The 21,364-nt window shown below is 40.5% G+C and overlaps 1 protein-coding gene across 3 annotated transcripts in view; it reads left to right on the forward strand.

The window, feature by feature from the left end:
- Window positions 1-21,364, forward strand: part of GRK4 (G protein-coupled receptor kinase 4) — a 161,736-nt gene that overhangs the window by 62,702 nt on the left and 77,670 nt on the right. For all 3 annotated transcript variants that reach the window (XM_075194343.1, XM_075194344.1, XM_075194342.1), the window contains exon 2: window positions 9,472-9,567. In XM_075194343.1, the coding sequence (XP_075050444.1) occupies window positions 9,472-9,567 (96 nt within the window). The remainder of the gene's footprint in view (window positions 1-9,471; window positions 9,568-21,364) is intronic.

The following is a 21,364-nucleotide window of genomic DNA, read 5'->3' on the forward strand; positions in this document are numbered from 1 at the left end:
CCCTCCTGCCCTCCAGTCACGCCCCCTCTCCCGGAAACTTGTTTCCGAGAGTTGGCAAGTATGCATATAAGCTATCAAGTATTTGTGTGCTACATGAAAAAACAGTCAGTATTTAACTTATGTGCAAAACAGAATAGTAATTTGCACCCCTTGCATTGTAACATGGTTTTGTCCAGGAGACTGAAATAAGAAACTTCTTAATTTAAGATCCTTAATGAATCGGGACCCTTGTTATTAACAGCATCAAATAAATACAATCCAGAAATAGGTAATCATCCTGTGCAGAGTGTCAATGCGATCAAAGTACACGGATGGTGAAATGGCATTAGCTCTGTCTCATAGATACACCAGACTTTTATCCTGAGGGCAGTCTGTGGGTGTTGACTTTCCAAGATGTGTCTAATAAATTTTGTGTAGGTGTTTTGGAATGTTGGGAAAAGGCCGAGAGAAACGTGTGTTTCATCTATAAGGGGATATCTGTGGCTGTATATACTTGTAATATTTCGGTATGACCAGATTAGACCCTCCATATATGAAGAAAAGAGCCTGGCTATTAGACAGATGGCCGTACTTTAAGATGTGTCCAATTAGTTTGTTTAGATGTTTGGGGAAAGGCACGTGGTATAAAGTGTGTTTCTGTTGTAATGGAACATCTGTAGCTGTTAAACTTATAATAAGATTTCCAACACCAGACCAGAATCTCTGTATGACCGGGCAGGGACACCAGATTTGGAGGAAAGAGTCTGACGGCCTCTCCAACAAAGAGGAGAAACACTCGGATGAATCTTATGCAATCTGATTAGAAACTGTACCAGTGGCATAAAAACATACATGCATTTTCTTAAACACGCACACTGATGGAGGAATTGACCACACCTGTCCATATATCATCATCACCATTTATTTATATAGCGCTACTAATTCCACAGCGCTGAACAGAGAACTCGCTCACATCAGTCCCTGCCCCATTGGGACTTATAGTCTAAATTCCCTAACACACACACGCGCACAGACTAGGGTCAATTTGATAGCAGCCAATTAACCTCCCAGTATGTTTTTGGAGTGTGGGAGGAAACCGGAGCACCCGGAGGAAAACCTATGCAAACACTGGGAGAACATACAAACTCCACACAGATAAGGCCATGGTCGGGAATTGAACTCATGACCCCAGTGCTTTGAGGCAGAAGTGCTAACCACTATGCCACCATACTGCCCCATCCGACCAATCGTTTGAATCGTGTACCCCAGTTAAATTATATCTATCTATATATATCACACACACACACGTAGTATGTATCAAGATGATTTACTAAAGAATAATAGAGAAAAATATGCAGTTCTATCAACTGTTCATGTAGCAGTTTTAAGTTCAATGTAAAATCATTACTTAAAACACCGTTAAAGTACTGTTACTATATAACCTTGCAGATCTAAAAATCTTTTTGGACACAGCCCCTGGTAAATGTTAGGATGTCACAGAACCCACTGGTCTTGTTTTGTTGGTCTACTTGTATGTCCGCTGCATGAAACAAATCAATAGTGGTTAATAATTAGTTGGTAACGAAGGACGTTAAAGTAACCTGCATATATAAATCATGTGACACAGACGTATTTTACCCTCCAATGCAATGATTTTGTTATGGACAATTGTTTTCTTTCGTCTTGTGACCAGTAGCCAAGCCAACGCGTCACTAAATTTGCACTGTTTCTCTTTTTGCAGTCCTTGTCCTCTAGCTTAATGCTCTACTAGTATGTGACGTGTACAGGGCCCTATTTATTGGCTATGGGTCCTGTTAAAATAAAATAAAAATATTGGTGTAATGCAAAAGTCTATTTTAAGTTTTCAGGGACTCATACTTCCTTAGTCTCGATTTGAGGGGACTATCCTCATTGTCGGAACTTTTTGTGACAAATTCTGGAATGTTGGGAGGTGAGACTCCTCACCTGACGATCTTGTGGGTGGCAATTAAAAGTTTTTTTAGGGGAGTGGGATTGGGGGCGGTCTATCACTTCCAAAGTGCTATGCATGCCCCCCCCCACCCCGGCAATGTGACTACACTTTTAAATGTGCATAGTTTTACTTTTTCTTTTTGTTCACTTGCCCGTCGACGTACTTACACAGCGAAAGTGAACCTACTACAAATGTGGTAAACTGATGAAACAAGGTCAAGCCTATTACTAGGGCAATTCTGCCACCTGTGACCCTTCTGGTGTGGGTCAAGAAGATAATGCAAATTCATAGTAGAGAGTTGGCTGTTGGTAACCACAGGGCCCGACCTTCTTACAGCCAATCGGAGTATTATAATATTTAAAGGACTAGACCAACCAGTAGCCAATCAAAGCATTAGAACATTGGCACTGTTAGGGGCAGATTCCATTAATTAAAAAAATCTATGAAAGATGCCTCTGGAACAGCCGCAAGACGCCTGACGCAGATTTTTTTTTTTTTTTGTTTTTTTGTTCAGTAGAGAAGTAACACTGCATTTGCTCACACTTAATAGAGATGCCAGCAAAGAGCATTACTTTTACCCGTAATATCCCTAAGAAAATCTCGGCCAATTGAATACTGCCCCATGTTCTACTGTTCCCAGTTATTTGATTAAGGCTAGGTCCAGCGCTGTTACTCGGAGCATTAGAATGCTCACAGGGCTTCACCGACATTAACGGAGCTAGAACATCCTGTAGCCAGTCCGCATGTTCAGAATGTTCACATCACAGCTGAACTGCAAACGGTAATAATAATAAAATGTATATTTATTAAAGATCTGGTCATGGATCAAACTTGTTTCCTTCTGCCTGTAGGAGAACATATAAACATTTCCCGAATAGTTGGTGAATAGTTTCCCCGTTGTAACACTTGTAGTAAATGAATTATCATAAGAATACATTTGTGTAAGATGTTGTGTAATACGTTCTCATATAATTTACAGTCGCTCAGAAGCAAAATGCTACAGACTGTTGTTGTTGTTGGAGAACGCTACGATGAGAGCTCTTTGCAGGGTAACGTTAGTGTCAAGAAGAGACCAAAGGTGTAACTACAGTAGAAGCATGTGGTAAAGCCTGTGACCTGGGGGGGCCTCTCCTCTGGAAACCTGCAGCTGGGGGGGCCCATATGTATGTGATTTTGTTTCTCTCATGGTTGTTACAAGGGGGCCCTTATAAAATTGCTACTTACGCCCCTGGTAGAGACCTCTGTATCCTTACTAGTTGGGAGAAGGGGACTTTGGTGGGCATCACGGTGGCTTAGTGGTTAGCACTTCTGCCTTACAGAACCGGGGTCATGAGTTAGATTCCCGACCATGGCCTTATCTGTGAGGAGTTTGTATGTTCTCCCTGTGTTTGCTTGGGTTTCCTCTGGGTGCTCCAGTTTCCTCCCACACTTTAATAACGTACTGGTAGGTTAATTTGCTGCTAACAAATTGACCCTATTCTGTGTGTGTGTGTGTGTGTGTGTGTGTGTGTGTGTGTTAGGGAATTTAGACTGTAAGCTCCAATGGGGCAGGGACTGATGTGAGTGAGTTCTCTGTACAGCGCTGCGGAATTAGTGGCGCTATATATATATATAAATAAATGATGATGCTTCTCTTTTAAGCTTCTTCATAGGCAAGACGATAATGGCATCAATAACCCCATCGAACTGTAACAGACTAATCAAAATATAGTGTAAAAAGGAAAAAAGTACAGTAAAAATGTGTTTAATCCCTAAAGCAATTACTTTTTTTTTTTTTTTTAACGTAATATATTTAACTATTGATATCTTGTGTAATGTTGCAATAACCTTCTCGTATAACATGTTGGTTTGATCTGTTTATACCTTCAGTATATGGTTATAGTTTACATGGGATCCTATTCTGTGTTTACCGTCCATGTTTCCGTGTCTGGGGAAACATTTTCAGGCCTTGCTGTATATTTTCCTCTGTGATATCTCTTGGTGTTCACCATTAGGTCAGTGTGTTGGAGGAAGGAGCTGAAGGTCTGCATGCAATGTGTGTGTTTTGGCTGTACTTGCCGGATGAGCGCTGTTTGCCTCTGTCATTCCAGGTCTTACCTTCGTGCACTTGGCTGTTTCTCATCTGGAAGTAGCTAATTCAATCCACGTCTGTTTGACGGCATTAAACACACTGAAAACAAAGATTCTAAAGTGTTAAATACTTTTATGGCGACCGGTGAGGTCACTCACACCTGCTGACATTTCATCCCAGGGAGCCGCTCTAGTTATCCCAGTAGTAACGGAATGTTGAACACTGTCCCCTATGGTCTCCCCTATGGTCTCTGCTCCTGAGCACAACTTTTTGTGCTGTCATGTTCTGCTATTGCTCTGGGAGATCTCATGCATTTTATACTTTGTTTTATATTGAGGTTTTTTATTGGGTCGTTGGGGAAAGACTTTAAACTGTGTGTTTTGTGTCTGTTCTTATCTTGTAGTCCGTTGTGTCCCTGTTATAAATTAGAAGCAAAAATGCCAACCTTAAACCCCCTTCCCGCTCCAGGTGATGCACAATTAGGGGGCACAACTACACTTAAAATATCTGATCCGACAGGCACATTAGTTTCTCTCCCCCCTTTAGTTTTATATAAAGTAAAATTTGAGAACCGTTTTGCTTTCTATTATTAATTGATGTACAAATATATATAGACTTGTATGTTCTCAAAAAAAAAACCAAAAAAAAAACCTTTTAATTACGTTTGTTAACAATATCCTTAATGTATGTATTAGCGTAGTCGGCATCGTTTATTTGTAAGGTGCTACAAATTCCGCAGCTGTGGAATGTCCGTTGTCAAAGTACAAGTATTCTAATAAACAAACATAATAACAAGTAAACATGACAACAAGTAAACATAATAACAAAACAAGGGAGTGCAAATAGAAATGGTACCAGCACAAATATATAAGTGCAAATTCATTGTGTACAGGTTAAACTGAAAATCATAACATTCACAGTAATAGAAAATAAGCCTAAAAACATAACGGGTATATCAGAGGTAGACAAAGCGGGCAGACATGAGATATAGGGTAACAAGCAGGGGCAAACGCAGGATTTGTAGAGGGGGGTTTCAACACCACGCTGCCAGTGGGCGTGACCAGTATGCATGGGGGTGTGGCTATAATACAGTGCTTGGCTGCTCTCCAACTCTTCCTATCCCCATAATATACATGGGCAATGCTGCGTGGATTACTGTTAGGTGCATGCAGCTCTCCCTTTTCAAGCAGAGCCGTGTGAAGCGGGCGGCAGGGTCCAGCCACCTCAATTATACAGTGTCCAAAGCTTGGAGGGGGGTTTCCAGGCACCAGGAACCCCTTCCCCCTCGGTTTGCCTAGGACAGGTGTCTGCCTGTGAGAACTTACAATCTAGTCTATGTAAGATATGGATGGGATTTGAACAGGATCTGATTAGAGATAGGCACAGGACCTGCCCAATTTGGTATCCTACTCTAAGCACCTCACATTCTATGAAATGTGAATATCTCCCAATGCTGGTCTACAACACGTCGATGCTGCTTCTCCAGTGAATAGGTGCCGATGGTGGCGGAAAGGTCACTTCAAGCGAAATTGCTGGCGATGAGTTTCAACAGTGGAATGTTTACTAAAGAGGGGGGTTGCCCCATGTCGGACAACCGCTTAAACACCATCACCATTGTTAAAAGGGGCACTAGCCACTTAAAAATAAATTAATTTGCTTTTAAATATTATAGTTTCGCTTACATCAGTCTTGCAAGAGTGTAATGCGGCAATTTTCTCACCTTCTCTCGAAATAATTCCGTAATATGTATCGGGGTAGGCAGCCATTTTGTATAACTTTTCCTTGTGTGGGTGTTTTATGAGGTAGAAAATAGTTCCCATATTGTAATTGGCATTACCTGATGACATATTATTATAAGCCTACTTCATTGGTGTAAATTATATGCAAAATATATTTAAAACAAAACACCGTTCTTTAGGCTCATGTTATGTCGGGTGTTACAGACCTGAAAAATCTAGGAAGGGTGCAGGCAGCCATAGTGCAGTAAATTAGTAATTAAGGTGCAAAGTCAGTACATGTCTAATAAAATGTATTTATCTGTAAATAAACTCCTTTTGGATCGATCACAATTTCTTGGAGAATCGGAGAGAACATGGACGAAGAACTTGACCCCCGTGAACTGGTTTTGGATCTGGATTAGCTTTGTGTTTTGGTTGTGGCAAAACCGCCTTTGTGTGTTTTTGGTTTTGGATTTTTTAGAAAAAAATCCTAAAATATGCTAAAATCACATAATGTTGCTCTTTTTTTTTTGTTGTTCTACATTATTATTAACCTCAATAGCACTAATTTTAAGTCATTTGCAGTCAATTTTGACCACCTCACAGGTCACAATATTATTTTCATACACTTTCGGACAAATACTGCAGCGACCTGGCTGGATGGTAGGCGACAGAGCAATGACACAAACACACGGCAGTTCCTAGCGCATCTAGGACACATTGGCACACAGCAGTGGCAGAAAAGAAAAATGGGGGTCCGCCCTCCCTCCCACCCCTCGTTATGATCTTAAAAAGGAATTCAAAACTCCCGAGAGACGTTTTGCCTTGTTTTCAATTCCAAGGGCTCGGTACTCGGATCCCCTAAGTTTGGGTGTGTTCGGTTCTCGAGGAACTAAGCCTGAGCATCTCTAAATATAGTCCACTTTCAAATTGTAGCCTCATAATTGTACAAGTCACATGACTACATGCAATATCTCCTGTATAGTGGTCAGTGAGGTTTAATACACCTTCATATGGGGATTATCTCCTCCTCTCTGCCTCATATCCGCACTTTCTTTGTGTATATGTGTATTTTATTGTTTTTGGTTTTTAATGTATGATTCGTTAAATCTACTGTCCAATAACGCTGAAGTTTGTCAAATTTTACAAATAAACTCTAATGATACAATTAACTTGCTTGATTTTAAATTGAAACTAGTTTATTATAAGGACTAAGATGCCTCCTAATTTAAATTAAAAAAGGCATTAAGTGGGAGATTCAATATATATATATATATATATATATATATATATTTGTATGTATGTGTACATGGGGTTACAATAAGTAACTTTTTTTTTCCTTGGTAGAGAAGGAGAAACCCCCACACAGTCCTGCATAGTGTCGTCTGTTACGTGTATCCATAAAACAATAAGAGGTCATCTAGGGAGACAAACCCACCCCCTGTTTGGAATATTTTGGCATCCGAAGTGCTGTGATGTTTTTACTGGCACTAGTTGAAAAAAGCGGTTTTCAGCATGTAAATGATACTGTTTCTGGAAGAACAGAGACAACGTAAAAGAGCAGGAACGCTCTCTGCGAGGTGTGATCCTTAAGTCTGCAGGAATCCCTCAGGGTTTGGCCTGAGTTTTGGAAGATTTAAAGGGCCGTCTGTCTCTCCTGCTGGCCCCCTCCCCACAGCTCATGTAAAAAAAAAAAAGAACCAGCATCAGCCAAATATTGGATCTAAAATATGAACTATATTTTAAAGTAGCAGATTACTGAGACCAAGAAAGTATTCTATCAATTTTTAGTTTAATTTGGACATTGCCCCATTAAAGTGCATGAATGATGTCCTCTCATCTCTTGTTTGTTAATGTCCGGTCTTGTTCTGTTGCTGTGTGTACGTCCAATTGTACAGTGCTGGGCAGTTTGCTGGTATTCTGTAAATTAATGTTAATCATAATAATGAGCCTGATTCATTTAGGAACTTAACTTAAGAAACTTATTTCAGTCTCCTGGACAAAACCATGTTACAATGCAAGGGGTGCAAATTAGTATTCTGTTTTGCACATAAGTTAAATACTGACTGTTTGTTCATGTAACGCACAAATATCAACTTTAAATGTCAGTGTACAAATAAGCTATCAAGTATTTGTGTGCTACATGAAAATACAGTCAGTATTTACCTTATGTGCAAAACAGAAAACTAATTTGCACCCCTTGCATTGTAACATGGTTTTGTCCAGGAGACTGAAATACGAAACTTCTTAATTTAAGTTTCTTAATGAATCGGGCCCTATGTGTTTAAACCACTACTTTTTGTATCCAGAGAGCCAACAGTCATGGCCACCTTAACAATAGTATGGGCCCCCGGGCACCTGCCCATCGTGCCCAATGGGAAAGACGGCCCTGCTAACAGTCATGGCACGCTTTGCAATACTGTAGGTGTTAAACTGCTCTGAGTGCACAAGAGAGAAAATATATATACCGGTCACTGGTGCTTCATTAAAATGAGAAAATATTCAGGTTCAACAGCATTCTAGTAGCTAACATGAAAGGTTGTCTCTGTTGCCAGTTTAAAACATCAATGTGGTTCTGTGCTAGTATTGCATGCCTTTTACATGTATGTATGTATGTATGTATGTATGTATGTATGTATGTTTTTGTTTTTTTAAAAGTTTACTACCCAGATAAGTACACTGATGAACAATTTAGATAATTAGGGAATTTATACCAGGCCCATAACAATGTAGGGACACTTCAACCAGGCGCTCCACTGGATTGAGAATATTTGTTACAATTGTAGTTGTTTTTGTTTTTTGTTAATAATCTGGTAATATTTTTAAGTCTGTGAAGCTGAATGTTACAGCACTACGTAAACACATACTTGCCTAGTCTCCCGGAACGTCTGGGAGTCCTCCCGAATGTTGGGGAGTCGTCCCCAAGAGCATGCGCTTTTCCACATCACTGCGCATTACAGCGAATTGCGACATGGGGCGGGGCTAACGTGGCGCAATGGTGTCGCCGCGCCCCTTCCAACACATGCCTGCTGACTTCTCCTCCAGGATCTCCTGGAGGGGAGCAATCAAAAGTTGGCAAGTACGAGATAACATCTGTCTTCTGCCCCTTGTATCTGATCTTGGCCCCCTGTTCTCTAAAGAATATTTGAACTGTAGCATGTAAACGGCACACGTTGTTTTTCTGTGTCCATGTGTTATTATCATTCGCTTTCAGTAAGCTCTCGGGAGTGTTCTATAAAAGTTGCACAGACGTTCAGTTAGATCATTTTTAAAAATGTTAAGAGTGATATTCTTTTAAAAAAATAATATGATTATCTCCAGCTTAACAATACAAACTCCATTTTGCATTAGCAAAGATGGTCTTGTTTTCAAAACTTGACACCACTTTTATAAAGGTGCTTTACAAACTTTGAAGAAGTATAGTAGTCAAAGCAACAAAAACAACACATTAACAATGATTTTAATAAGCTTTTATCCCCAGACTTCAGCCAACTCCACTATAAAATACATCTTAGCACAGTCATCAGTGACCCTACTTTGTGATCCTACGGTCAGACATTGGGTCAGTTGCCATAATGTGAAATTTAAATAACTGGTTAACTTCTCAAACACAACAGGGGTGTGATATAAAGATGTAGGAATGTCTTGGCTTTAATTGAAAACCACATTCAGGAGAAAATAAACTATTGTCAAAACTATTTGTTTAATGAATTATTATTTTTTTGTTACAGGTGGGGGTGGCAAGAGGAATGGTCGCAGCAAGAAATGGAAGGAAATGTTAAAGATGCCACACATCAGCCTGTGTGACGAGCTCCGACGTTCAGTAGGTGAGTACTTTATATCCCCAGTTGTCTGGTGTGAGTTGATCACAGGATTTCAATAATATTTAAGTCCGAACAATTTTCAAAGGGGTTTGTTACTTTTGGACAACTCCCGTTCTTTACATAGTAACCGTGCCAAATTTAGTGCTTCGGTGCGGATCCTGCCCCATGGTACCTGCACTGTCACCTGATTACAGCTGATGATCACAGAGAGCTTTTATCACAGAGGAATAATCACATCAAAGAAATTCAGTCTGCCCAAGATAACTGGTGTGGAGTAAGTGTATCCTCTGGTTTCATTGGCCAGTGCTCCTGTCCAATCAGGTGCTGAGTTCGCTACACGCCTCCAGCCATGGACTCAATCACTTGCCCAGGCTTAATAATCGCAACTAAAACACTCTAGTCCTCTTCTGAAACACATTTTGTTATTTCATATCTTTCGGTGGTCAAGGGTTGTGGACCAATAACATATCATAACAACATGGGGGGCATTATTTTACAGAGGGGTTGTCCAAACAATAAAGTGCTGAATTAAAGTACAATGGCGTGTTGTGAAAACTAATCAAATGAAGGTAAATGATATACAGGAGGTATAGAAAATACTTAACATAATGTGAATACTGAATATCCTGATATTTCTATGAAATCTAACAGTACAATGCAAACCAATTTTGGATGTTACTGTTCAAAATCTGTGAAATCTATTTTCTCACCTTTTCATTGTCCAGCCATAGCATCCGTTTTATTAACAGGACAACCAATGGGCACGTGGGTGTGTAAGGGTTAATCAAAACAAAACCCGTCAATTCTCTACAAATGCCTTAAACCCCCCAAAATTATACCTTTTTTTTTAAACTCACTTTTAACCACCCAGTTCAGCCACCACTAAGACTTGGTTCAAGAACTGGCACCCTTAGGAAGTCCTCAGTTAGTCCCTGACTAATTTTAGGTTGCGATTGCATGTTGAGATAAGTCAGAGTTACTGTAAAGAAGACCGTTATCTGCATTTAAGTGTAGCGTTCTAAAAAACAAAGCCTGAAACTTGAATTCTTTAAGAACACAAAAGTAGAACGTTATTACATGGAGCTTAAAATGTCAAAAAAAGTCATAATGCTTATTGTATCATCAAGTGGGTGGGACAATGTTTGCAATACAACAATCGCATCTTCACTCATTTGCTCACTCAAAACAAGTCATGAAGCCGAAACACTTAAGTCTTTATGACACTTAGCCACTCACTTTGCAAGCCGGTGAGTTTCCTTCAGGGTGAATAGCCTTCTCCATCGGGAGTCCGGGGGTGGGGAAGCTGTCCGGGAGTCTCCTTGACATTGCTGGAGAATAGGCAACTAATGAATTTCTTACACACAGTGACTCCAAGTTGTCTCTAAAACCACTCCTATCTTTGGTAGGGATCATGAACACATTATTATATTTCCTAATTCCTGATTGGGCCATAATCCTGACGCATGCTTAAAGTGGACCTAATCTCAAAGTGTTTTTTTTTCTTTGTGTGTTACATGCAGAAAAGTGTGTAGAACAATAGTGGTGCTTGCAGTGGGATGTTGTCACTCTTAGACTGCACATAAAGCCTTTCTGTGCACATGTTTACATACATTTGTTTATTTATAACTGCATTGGAGCTATATCCTATATGGGAATGTTTTTAAAATAAAGTGGTTAGTTTGCCTTTATATCTGAACAGGTGAATGTGAACTGTTTACTCCATACGTCTATATAACAGTTCCCTTTTTTATGTTTAATAATCTTTTTATAGGGATATTTTTATGGCATTATTATCTTCAGTTATTTTAAGATTTACCAGCTCTGTAATCCGTGTGAGAATAAGAAGACATTTTTTATATATAAAAATACTCTTCTACGTAGTTAAACTTCCTGGAAATATTTGGAATGTATTTTTAAGCGCTCGGCAGATAATGGATACTAGCATCGTGTGAGCTGTTTTATAGCAGAGCTTTGATCACTGGATAGTAGAAATTGTTGGCTCCGTTTTCCTCCTTTTAGGTATGAACTGAAATAAAACTGCTTTTAGTGATGCTTAACCTCTTATTGACATATAACACAGTGCAGCAGCCAAAGTGATCTCATTTACTGATAGAGTGTTACAGGGAAAGTCTGCTTACTCCATGGGTGTAGAATTTGGCATCTTTTTTGGGGGGCTAGTAAAGGTTACTCTGAAGTGACAACAAATAGCGATCGTTATTCTGGATGTCTGTTAAGTTTCATTTTCTAACACTTAGCAGAACTCCGTAAGTATATGCATGCCACCTTCTCAATGCAATTTCCAAGTGCACTTCAGTTGTAGGCAAATAACTCAGGGCATATGAACGTACATATATGAAAACACATACTTGGAGTGCATAGTCTTGGGGTGATTGTACAGCCGCCTTAGGTGTAGTACTCTGTGTCCCACTTCACGCTGGCTGGCCACCCAGGAGTGCCTTACGATGCCTGGGAAGCCTACCCAGTACCTTCTACGGATCCTATGGTCACTCTGGCAAATGCAGTTAGAAAGGTACAACTGCATGTTTATTGTAATTCTATTCACAAATAGTAACTAAATACCAGGCAGGTTTACCATGTTATCTGTCCCTTAACTCACTAGCTTAAGGAGTTAGTCACCTGGATGGTCCTGACTTGCTGAATTCCGGTCACTTGACCTGACGATCTCTCCTTGGTCTCCCTGCTACAACAGGCCCATCAAGTAACAAGACCCACGTAGTTACTCCAAGCTGCAGATTACCAGCAGGATGCTCAGTCCTGCAGAAGCCTAGTCTTCAAGGCTGGACTTCTTCCCAGGATGAAAGCAGTAAAAGCAGCAACCTCCCATGGCCATCACTCTTCTCTCTATACCCTGTAGTTTTCCCATGCTCCAGGGGCTTGGTCAGGGTTGGCCTTACATGGTGGGATCTTCTGAGAGGGGGTGTCTATCAAAAGGGCTGTTACAGGGATGTCCCTTTGTTCCCTGCTGGGCTGACTCAAAGGTGTCTGGCTGAGTACAACCTGAGACAATGAGAACATACCCAGGTTAATTAAGGGACAAGGCCAAGATTATTAAGTGACACTCCTAGTATTATCACCTTTACAAGCTTTTCCAGCCAGGACTAGCTCTTAGCTGATCGGGATTTTCTGTTGAGAATGGAGGAAAGGGAAATGAATGCAGCCCCCTCGCCTGTATCCTGGAACTGGACCCCATCCGTTCTTTACACGTATCCCACCTGTCTTCAATTTAAGAACAATGTATAACAGTATCAATGCAATATCAACAATACACATTTTTACAATAGTTAACACATCGTGAAAAGTCTCCTATATAGGCATGGCTGAAATGTCCCATTATCCCTATGTAATGAGACTCTGCACTTGTTCTCTGGGGATCAGTAACATGGATATAAAAAGTACATGTTATACACAGGGGTGGCTGGGCTGGGGGGCATTCAGTCCATTAGTGGGCTACCTTGGGCTGGGTCTCTGGGCCACCTGCATTTTTTTTCCCTTTAAAATAGGCTGCTGAGTCGAGTCTTGCCCCCCGGGCTAAAATTTGCCAGCCCTCCCCTGGTTATACTCCCACATTTTGTGAGAAACGAGGGGCAGGCTGGTTAAGGTGATATCAAACTCGTTTCATCGCAACCCTTAGAGGAGTGCGGCTGACAACACAGTCTTCCTGCTTCATACAACACTACTCTGTGCAATTGGGCACTCTGATCCTTCCACTATGTAAGTCTCAATCTGTGGCTTCCTGTTTGCTTCCATTCCCTTACTCATGTCATAAGACTGCCTCTGTCACATTCTGATCAGTCCTCGCACAGTCAAAGTGAACAGGTCGCTGCTTTATAAGATCAGCACTCTCCTCTCCTGCAATACTCTGTGCTGGTGTGAATAAGTGAAATATCTGGCTACAGACTATCTCCATCCGCTTCAGGACATCCACCCAAACAAGAGATAAAGATTGATTACACAGGACACTCAGACCCTAGTCAAACGCGCTTTCCGTGAGATTGATAACTGTTTATCTATTCTATACAAATGTAAAGCAGTAGGAAAATTAAACATGATTTTGTCTACACATTCTCGGGGCAGCAGTTTGTTGGGCTTAACCAGTGTCTGTGAAAATGCAAATTATTACTTCACTAAGAGCCAGTGGCATCACTAAGCACCTGCTAATGGGGCGACTACACCAGGCCCTCAATCTGCCCAAACAGCGTCTCGTGTCCAAATCACACCGATCTACCGAAACCATGCTTATTAGAAGCAGAGCCATGCTCTTTTCAGATAGTCCGGTCACTGGAAAAAAGGGACTCTTGTTAGGTGAATATTTTTTTTAATCCATTTCTTTTATGCAATCTTTGACAATAAACGTACATTTTCACTTGCCCTGATAGACAATACTGGTCCTACTTCTTATATTACCTGTGTAAACCAAAATATATTTTAGGGCCTGTTGCATGCGTTCAGTATTTTCTACCCATGTGAGAGATATTTATGATCGGAGACTAAACTTAGCGCGCGTGAATTACTGTCCATGAAAAAAATATTATGACACAGAGTTGGACCTATTCAGCAATTGTCTCGTTCCTAAATAATGTATACGCTCAACAAACGTTAATCAATGCAGGGCTTGCAGGCATCCTAATCGGAGAGCAAAACCACTCGCCAAACCGTAATGGACTGACCGTTCCTAATAATAACAAACTATTAATCCAGCAACATAACAAGCAATGGAGAAAAGGATTCCTCATGGTCTTTCGTGATGCAGGTAAGAAAAATTGTCCAGTGTTGGGGATACATGCAAATGACAGTCCAGGTTGACCGAGTATCCATGGCTTAGTGTTATTTTACTTACAAGATAAAACGTGTCTGTAGGGTTGTGGGAACAGGTATTAGTAGATGTTCCCAATGACCCTAAAGCTCACCTATTCAGCTGTAAAAAGATATGTAGACCATTGTCTTTTTATTTGGAAGGGAAGTAAGGATTCTTTAATGGAATTTTTTAAATTATATGATTTCTAATTTTATGAATTTTAACGGGGAATGTATCAAACCTGATTATTTTCTTGACTTGACTATTTTGTTGACAATGGAAATATTGAGACTAATGCTGTTTCAAACACGGAAACTGTTGCCTTGATTAAATCAGTTGTCACTATGATCACTGGCTTACAAATATATTAATAGATCAGTTTCATAACATAGGAATGATTGTGTTCTAATCATGATGATTTTTTTTTTTTTAACACATGCTCTAAGAGAGAAAATATTGTTAAGGGGTTTTGGGATTACCAGCAAGACTTTTGTGAGGAATCAAGATATTAAATGTTTGTTTAGTCATGACTATATGGATATTATGCAAGTTTTTAAGATAACATTTTATAGAATATTAAATGATCCAATCAGAGGAAAACTATTAAGAACCCATAGATATAGATAGATATGTGATTGATATACAATATCTCTATCCATAATCTATTTGTACAGTGCTACTAATTCCGCAGCGCTGTACAGAGAACTCACTCACATCAGTCCTTGCCCCATTGGGGCTTACAGTCTAAATCCCCTAACACATACACAGACCAAGAGGGACTAAGGCAATTTGATGGCAGCCAATTAACCTACCAGTATGTTTTGGAGTGCGGGAGGAAGCCGGAGCACCCAGAGGAAACCCACGGGGAGAACATACAAACTCTACACAGATTAATATTATTGTCAGTAAGTGGGGTCAGACAGGTGCCAGGGAAATGCATGTGCTGCTGTACCCCTGGACTTTGCATTGTAAGTGTGCAAGTGTTGTTGGGTTTTGCTTTGGACAATGTCAGGCCGCCCTCAAACCCCTTCCAATTCAAACACACCAGCAATACTGTGGGCACCACTGTTGGCTGCAAACTGCTGCTACACTGCTCTTCAAGAGCAAGCGGCATATACCTTCCGACTGTCACTGTAGTTGGGAGAGTTCTGACAGCATGGAATTGTCCAGCAAAACCGGGACTGTCCCACTAGAAAAGGAATAGGTACTGTTCACGTCCTTGAAAGCCGAGCAGCGAGTGAACACTCTAGGCCACCCTCCACCCCAACCAACCTCGACCTTAAGTCAATAGCACCCACATTTAATAAATGTCTCCTTCCCTCACAACTAGCCATAACATTTAATTAGTAGCATTTACATTTAATAATTAGGTATATTTCCTCCCAACTAGTCCCATTATTACGTTGATCCAAATTTCCCCCAGTGAGCCATGACATTTAAATTAATAGCCCACACATTAAATACAGCAGACAGGTGGCCTTAATAGCCCCCATATTAATGAAGATCTCCATAATGCATTGATTTTCTCCTTCATCGTTCCCCACATAACATTAATTCCTTTCACCCAACACATTTACTGGCTCTTGAATGCGCTGTGAGGCAAATTCCTCTGTCTGCATCCTGTGCAGTCTCTGCACCAGCACAGTGGGCACAGGGGAGGGAGTAGAGAGAATGAAGTGGTGGAGTAAGAGGTGCGGGGAGGAAAAGGGACAAGGGAGTGAAGGAGAGTAGAGGATCAAATGCATTTCTCTATGCTCAGATGCATACAATAAGGTGGCTGGTCCTGGGGGAGAGGCCAGGTACCTGCAACACACAGCACTAGCGGGCTGCCCAGATTAGGGTGCCAGTTCGCCAACAGCCCCTCTTCATTGCAGGTTTGTTTGTTTTTTGCCTTTTAATTTGAAAAAGGAGAAAAATAAGGTTTTAAAAAATGACTGTGGCTGCACTGTGACGACATGGAGTCATTCCCGTCATGGCCTATAGCCAAAACCACCACTGCCCAGGAGCACGGTCAAGTCCGTCATGAAGAAATAGAGAGAATATGGTACAACTGTAGATCTCTCTAGAATGTTGCCGCACTCGGAAAGCAGAAATCCAGACGAGAACTGGACTTGTTAATGAAGTCTGGAATTCTGAGAGTCTGCCTTCCATGGCACGTCACAAATCTTTGCTTTTTAGGAGGGTGGCTAAAAGAAAACCACAAATGTTTGCCAAAACTTACGTGGATGCCTCACACATCCAATAAAAGAATAGTCTATGGTCAGCTGAGACCTTTGCATGATCCTTTTGGCCCCATCGCTAGGTGCTGCATTTGGCATAAGCTTAAGGCTACATCTAAACACAATCCTTAACGTGACTCTTGGTGGCTGGAGCATAATGCTACTGGGAGGTTTCTGGTTGTGGAAAGCCTGACAAAATATTGGGCACATCCTGGAGGAAAAATTGCTGCGGTCTGACCTGGGATTTGGGAGAACTTTTATTTCAACAGGACAATGACCCAAACCCTAAAATAAAGGCTACATTTGGAGTGACTTAAATACAAAACAGTCAATGTCCTGAGGGGCCTAGAGGAAACCCAGAGCTCAATCCCGTGGAATGACTTAAAGATTGCTGTTCACAAACAGTCCCCATCCAACCGAATGGAGCAATATGTCAAAGAAAGATGGGCACAATGTGTACCCTAGATGTGCAAAGAGTGCAGAGACTAACCCAATACACACAGCATTAATTGCGGCTAAGTGCTTCTTAATGGTATTAAACAATGTGAGTTAATATTTTAATAACTAATTATTGTCTGTTTACTTGTAATTACGGGAAAGTTTTACAGCTGTTTTTTTTTTTTTTTTTATTCTGTTGTTTAACACATTTGTATATTTCAGCACAGTGACTTAGTGGTTAGCACTTCTGCCTCACAGCACTGGGGTCATGAGTTCGATTCCTGACCATGGCCTTATCTGTGTGGAGTTTATATGTTCTCCCAGTGTTTGTGTGGGTTTCCTCCGGGTGCTCCGGTTTCCTCCCACACTCCAAAAACATACTAGTAGGTTAATCGGCTGCTATCAAATTGACTCTAGTGTCCCTCCCTCTTCGCTCCCTCTCTCTTCCCTATCCCCCCCCCCCCCCCATGGGGCAGGGACTGATGTGAGTGAGCTCTCTGTACAGCTCTGCGGAATTAGTGGCGCTATATAGATAGATGATGATGTCCATGCAGAATAAAATTATATAGGAATTATCGGTCAAAACATGTTCATGGACATATTTGCAACATAATCAAATGAAAGGAACAGGTTGTCCAAACCTTTCCATAGCCCATATTGGAAATCCTACCGTGTTCAAATTTAGGATATTGGGATTGGTCAAAAAACACTGGAGGGGTGGTGGGATTAGTATAATAATTTCTCACAAAGCCAAGCCATCTGTTTGATGGGTACTCTGAAACCGGATAGCCTAAATATAGATATAGTTTTCAATTGTTTTATGAGACAAGCATTTTATTATTATTTTTCGATCTTTTTGTTTTTAACGTTTCATAGCTTAATCTAAAATTTAAGTCTACTTTTTTTTTTTTTCCATCTGACACATTTTCAGGTTACATTGTCTTAATATTTGTTTTCTCTAAAGTTGTTCTTTGAATTATAATAGCTTGAATTACTCCCATTGTCCTATTTACTGTTGTTTGCCAATTCTGTTCTAAGAATTATATGCAAACGTTTTCCTGGACTGAGTTCTAGTAGAATGTTGGTCATGTCAGTTTATGTATGTAAATTTATGTATTGACGTCACTCCCAAAACCGCTGATGTCTGTAAGGGGAAACAGGACTTTGGTTGCGAAAAAGCCCCCAAGCCTGTGCTGCTTGTCAGAGCACTTATTGTCATGTTTTTATGTAACATGAATAAGCCACAGATAGGTGGCCGGTCAGGACCGTGTTTCCTGCAGTCCCGCAAATGTCCATGAGGAATCCTGTCTTCCCGTTGCTTCTTCTATGCTGCAGGGTTAATCGCTTCTTACTTAAGACAGTCTGTCCATTATGATCTGGCAAGTGGTTTGGCTCTCTAATTAGACGTCTAGTAGCCATACATCATCATCACCATTTATATAGCGCCACTGATTCCGCAGCGCTGTACAGAGAACTCGCTCACATCAGTCCCTGCCCCATTGGAGCTTACAGTCTAAATTCCCTAACACACACAAACATACATTAAGGAACATCACACAAAAAATGTCGCTTTGAACAGGCTAAAAATATATATATTTTTTTTTATTATTTAGAATTTGGTGTAAAATTTGATGTTTCACTAAAGACCTTTTTAAGAATGTATTGGATTACTGGATGGAGTTGGTGTCAGTGCCCTGGATGGAGGGAATCGTGGTATAGTGTCAGTGTGGCAGCAAAATGTTGGGTGCCTTTCTCTGACCTCCCTTCCTTTTCTCCTTTTTGTTTTTTAACGTAAACAGAGCAGTATATCCACCGCAGTACAGAGCTCTGCGTCACAACTTGGACGTTCTTAAAGGCACAGAAATGACAAATCATCATCACCATTTATTATTATTTATATAGCGCCACTGATTCCGCAGCGCTGTACAGAGAACTCGCTCACATCAGGCCCTGCCCCATTGGGGCTTACAGTCTAAAATTCCCTAGCATACACACAGAGAGACTAGGGTAAATTTTTGATAGCGGCCAATTAACCTACTAGTATGTTTTTGGAGTGTGGGAGGAAACCGGAGCACCCGGAGGAAACCCACGCAAACACGGGGAGAACATACAAATTCCACACAGATAAGGCCATGGTCAGGAACTGAACTCATGACGCCAGTGCTGTGAGGCAGAAGTGCTAACCACTGAGCCATAGTGCTGCCAAATCATCATCATCATCATCATTTATTTATTTATATAGCGCCAGCAAATTCCATAGCGCTTATACATTGTGACAAATGGTCACAATGAACTGGGAAACACTGGGGGGTGTTTTAACTGTTTGCCCTGAGAGTCTGATAGCATTTATCTGCAAAACTTGCACAAAGTCATGGCAACCAATGAGACCTTCGCTTTCATTGCCTAACTTGCACTAGATTGATAGGTTGGAACAAATGTCACTGTTGGCAGTGGTTCAAACAGCAATTACATCCTAAGTGCATGGTATATGTGTGTGTGTGTATATGTATTGTAACAAAAGGAGGCATTTAGCTGGCAATCTGCAGAGAAAGCAGGGAAGTAGAGTAAAACATTGGCACAGTTATGTACCTAGGTGGAGATTAAACCAGGTAAAAACATATGTCTAGTTTAAAATTGGTTTACTTACATGATTTAAAAGCTGCTTCCTCTCAGCAAACAGACAGGGTGGGTCTGATAGTCTAAACAGAGCCAGGGATGGGCGTTTCCTTTTAAAGAGAAGGTGGGTGTGTCACCTGTCCATCAAGCTAGGCCTGTGGGAGGAGTGTCAGGTATAAAACCCTGCTTGTTTTATTGTTCAGGGAGATCAACGCTGGGCTAGCTGGCTGATCTGGACAGAGAGCTGGACTATGCATAGTAAGCGTTGAGGGTCTCCATAATTGCTGTGCAAGTATACGGTGTCAAAACATTATTACCATCCTGACAATAAAGAACCATAAAAAGGAAGAAGTTGTACGCGTGTCCTTCTGCGGTAGCGGGCTCTTGCCACTATATATATATATATATATATATATATATATATATATATATATATATATATATATATAGATGTATATAATGTGTGTCTATATTTATCTAAATTTATTTATTTTTCATAATATTTGAATTTATTTCCCTCGCGTTTAGAACTAGGGCACATCATAATTTCCAAGACATGTTTTACAGCTCTTTCACGTATCGCGCACCCTTCTTTAAACTTTGATTGGCAGCATCTAAAAGTTTAGATTATTTGCCCTTTTCATTTTAAAAAAAAAAAATGAAATAAAAATTCAGTTTGTAAATTAATAAGCAGACACATCTGTTTCTAAGCCTGTCTCTCTCTTATCCTCCAATTACTCTGCTGCTTAGTAAGGGCTTGCGTCATTCATGTTTATAAGCTGACATATCTTTATCAGCATATGTTTGGCTGCAGATGTTAACTTCTTAAAAAAAAAATGAAAAGAAAAGCTGTGTGCAGCGGTTACATGAGTTCTCGGTGTTGTGTGAACTTGCACACAAATGCTGGTTTTAATTTACTTTGGGTATCTGCTTCCCCGAACCCCCCCCCCCCCCCCCCCAATTTTCTTTTTTACTCTTTTTTTTTTTTTTTTTTTTTTTTTTTTTTTATTATTGAACTGTAATCTTGTGGAATTATTGACCTCCTGCTTGGCATGCCCAAGTCTAGACTAATGGCACAAACATTCCATGCAAATATGAACGTTAACAGCAGACGAGAGTCCATTGCCCCAGTTTTGTCTGTCTATTTTATAGGAGGGTTTACCATGAAGGTTTTAGATTATAGAAACATGTATTTATTTATTGGGTAAACCTGTATCAGTCCTCAAACACTTACTTGCACAGCTCTTGTTTGCCTTGAATGTGATGAAATCTATTATTTACATATTCTGTTATTGATGTTGGTTGTTTGCTTTTGAACACTTGCGCAAAGTGGAATATTTAAAGGGACACAATTCAATATGTGTTTTATTATAATTTTATGTGTTTTTTTATTTTTTTATTTATTTATTTCAAGACTGACCAGTTCTGCGTTTAGCACAAACCTAGATCAATACGAGAAAACTATTTTAACTAAATGTTTCTAAAACAGACAATAAGGTGATCAAAACTGGGTTCACTTGAAGAGGCGACCAAGCAGGGGAAAGTGTATCACGTGGGCAGCATGGTGGCTCAGTGGTTAGCACTTCTGCCTTACAGCACTGGGGTCATGAGTGTGGAGTTTGTATGTTCTCCCCGTGTATGCGTGGGTTTCCTCCGGGTGCTCCGGTTTCCTTCCACACTCCAAAAACATACTGGTAGGTCAATTGGCTGC

The sequence above is a fragment of the Mixophyes fleayi genome, chromosome 1, assembly GCF_038048845.1.
Source record: "Mixophyes fleayi isolate aMixFle1 chromosome 1, aMixFle1.hap1, whole genome shotgun sequence".
In the NCBI taxonomy this organism is placed as follows: domain Eukaryota; kingdom Metazoa; phylum Chordata; class Amphibia; order Anura; family Limnodynastidae; genus Mixophyes; species Mixophyes fleayi.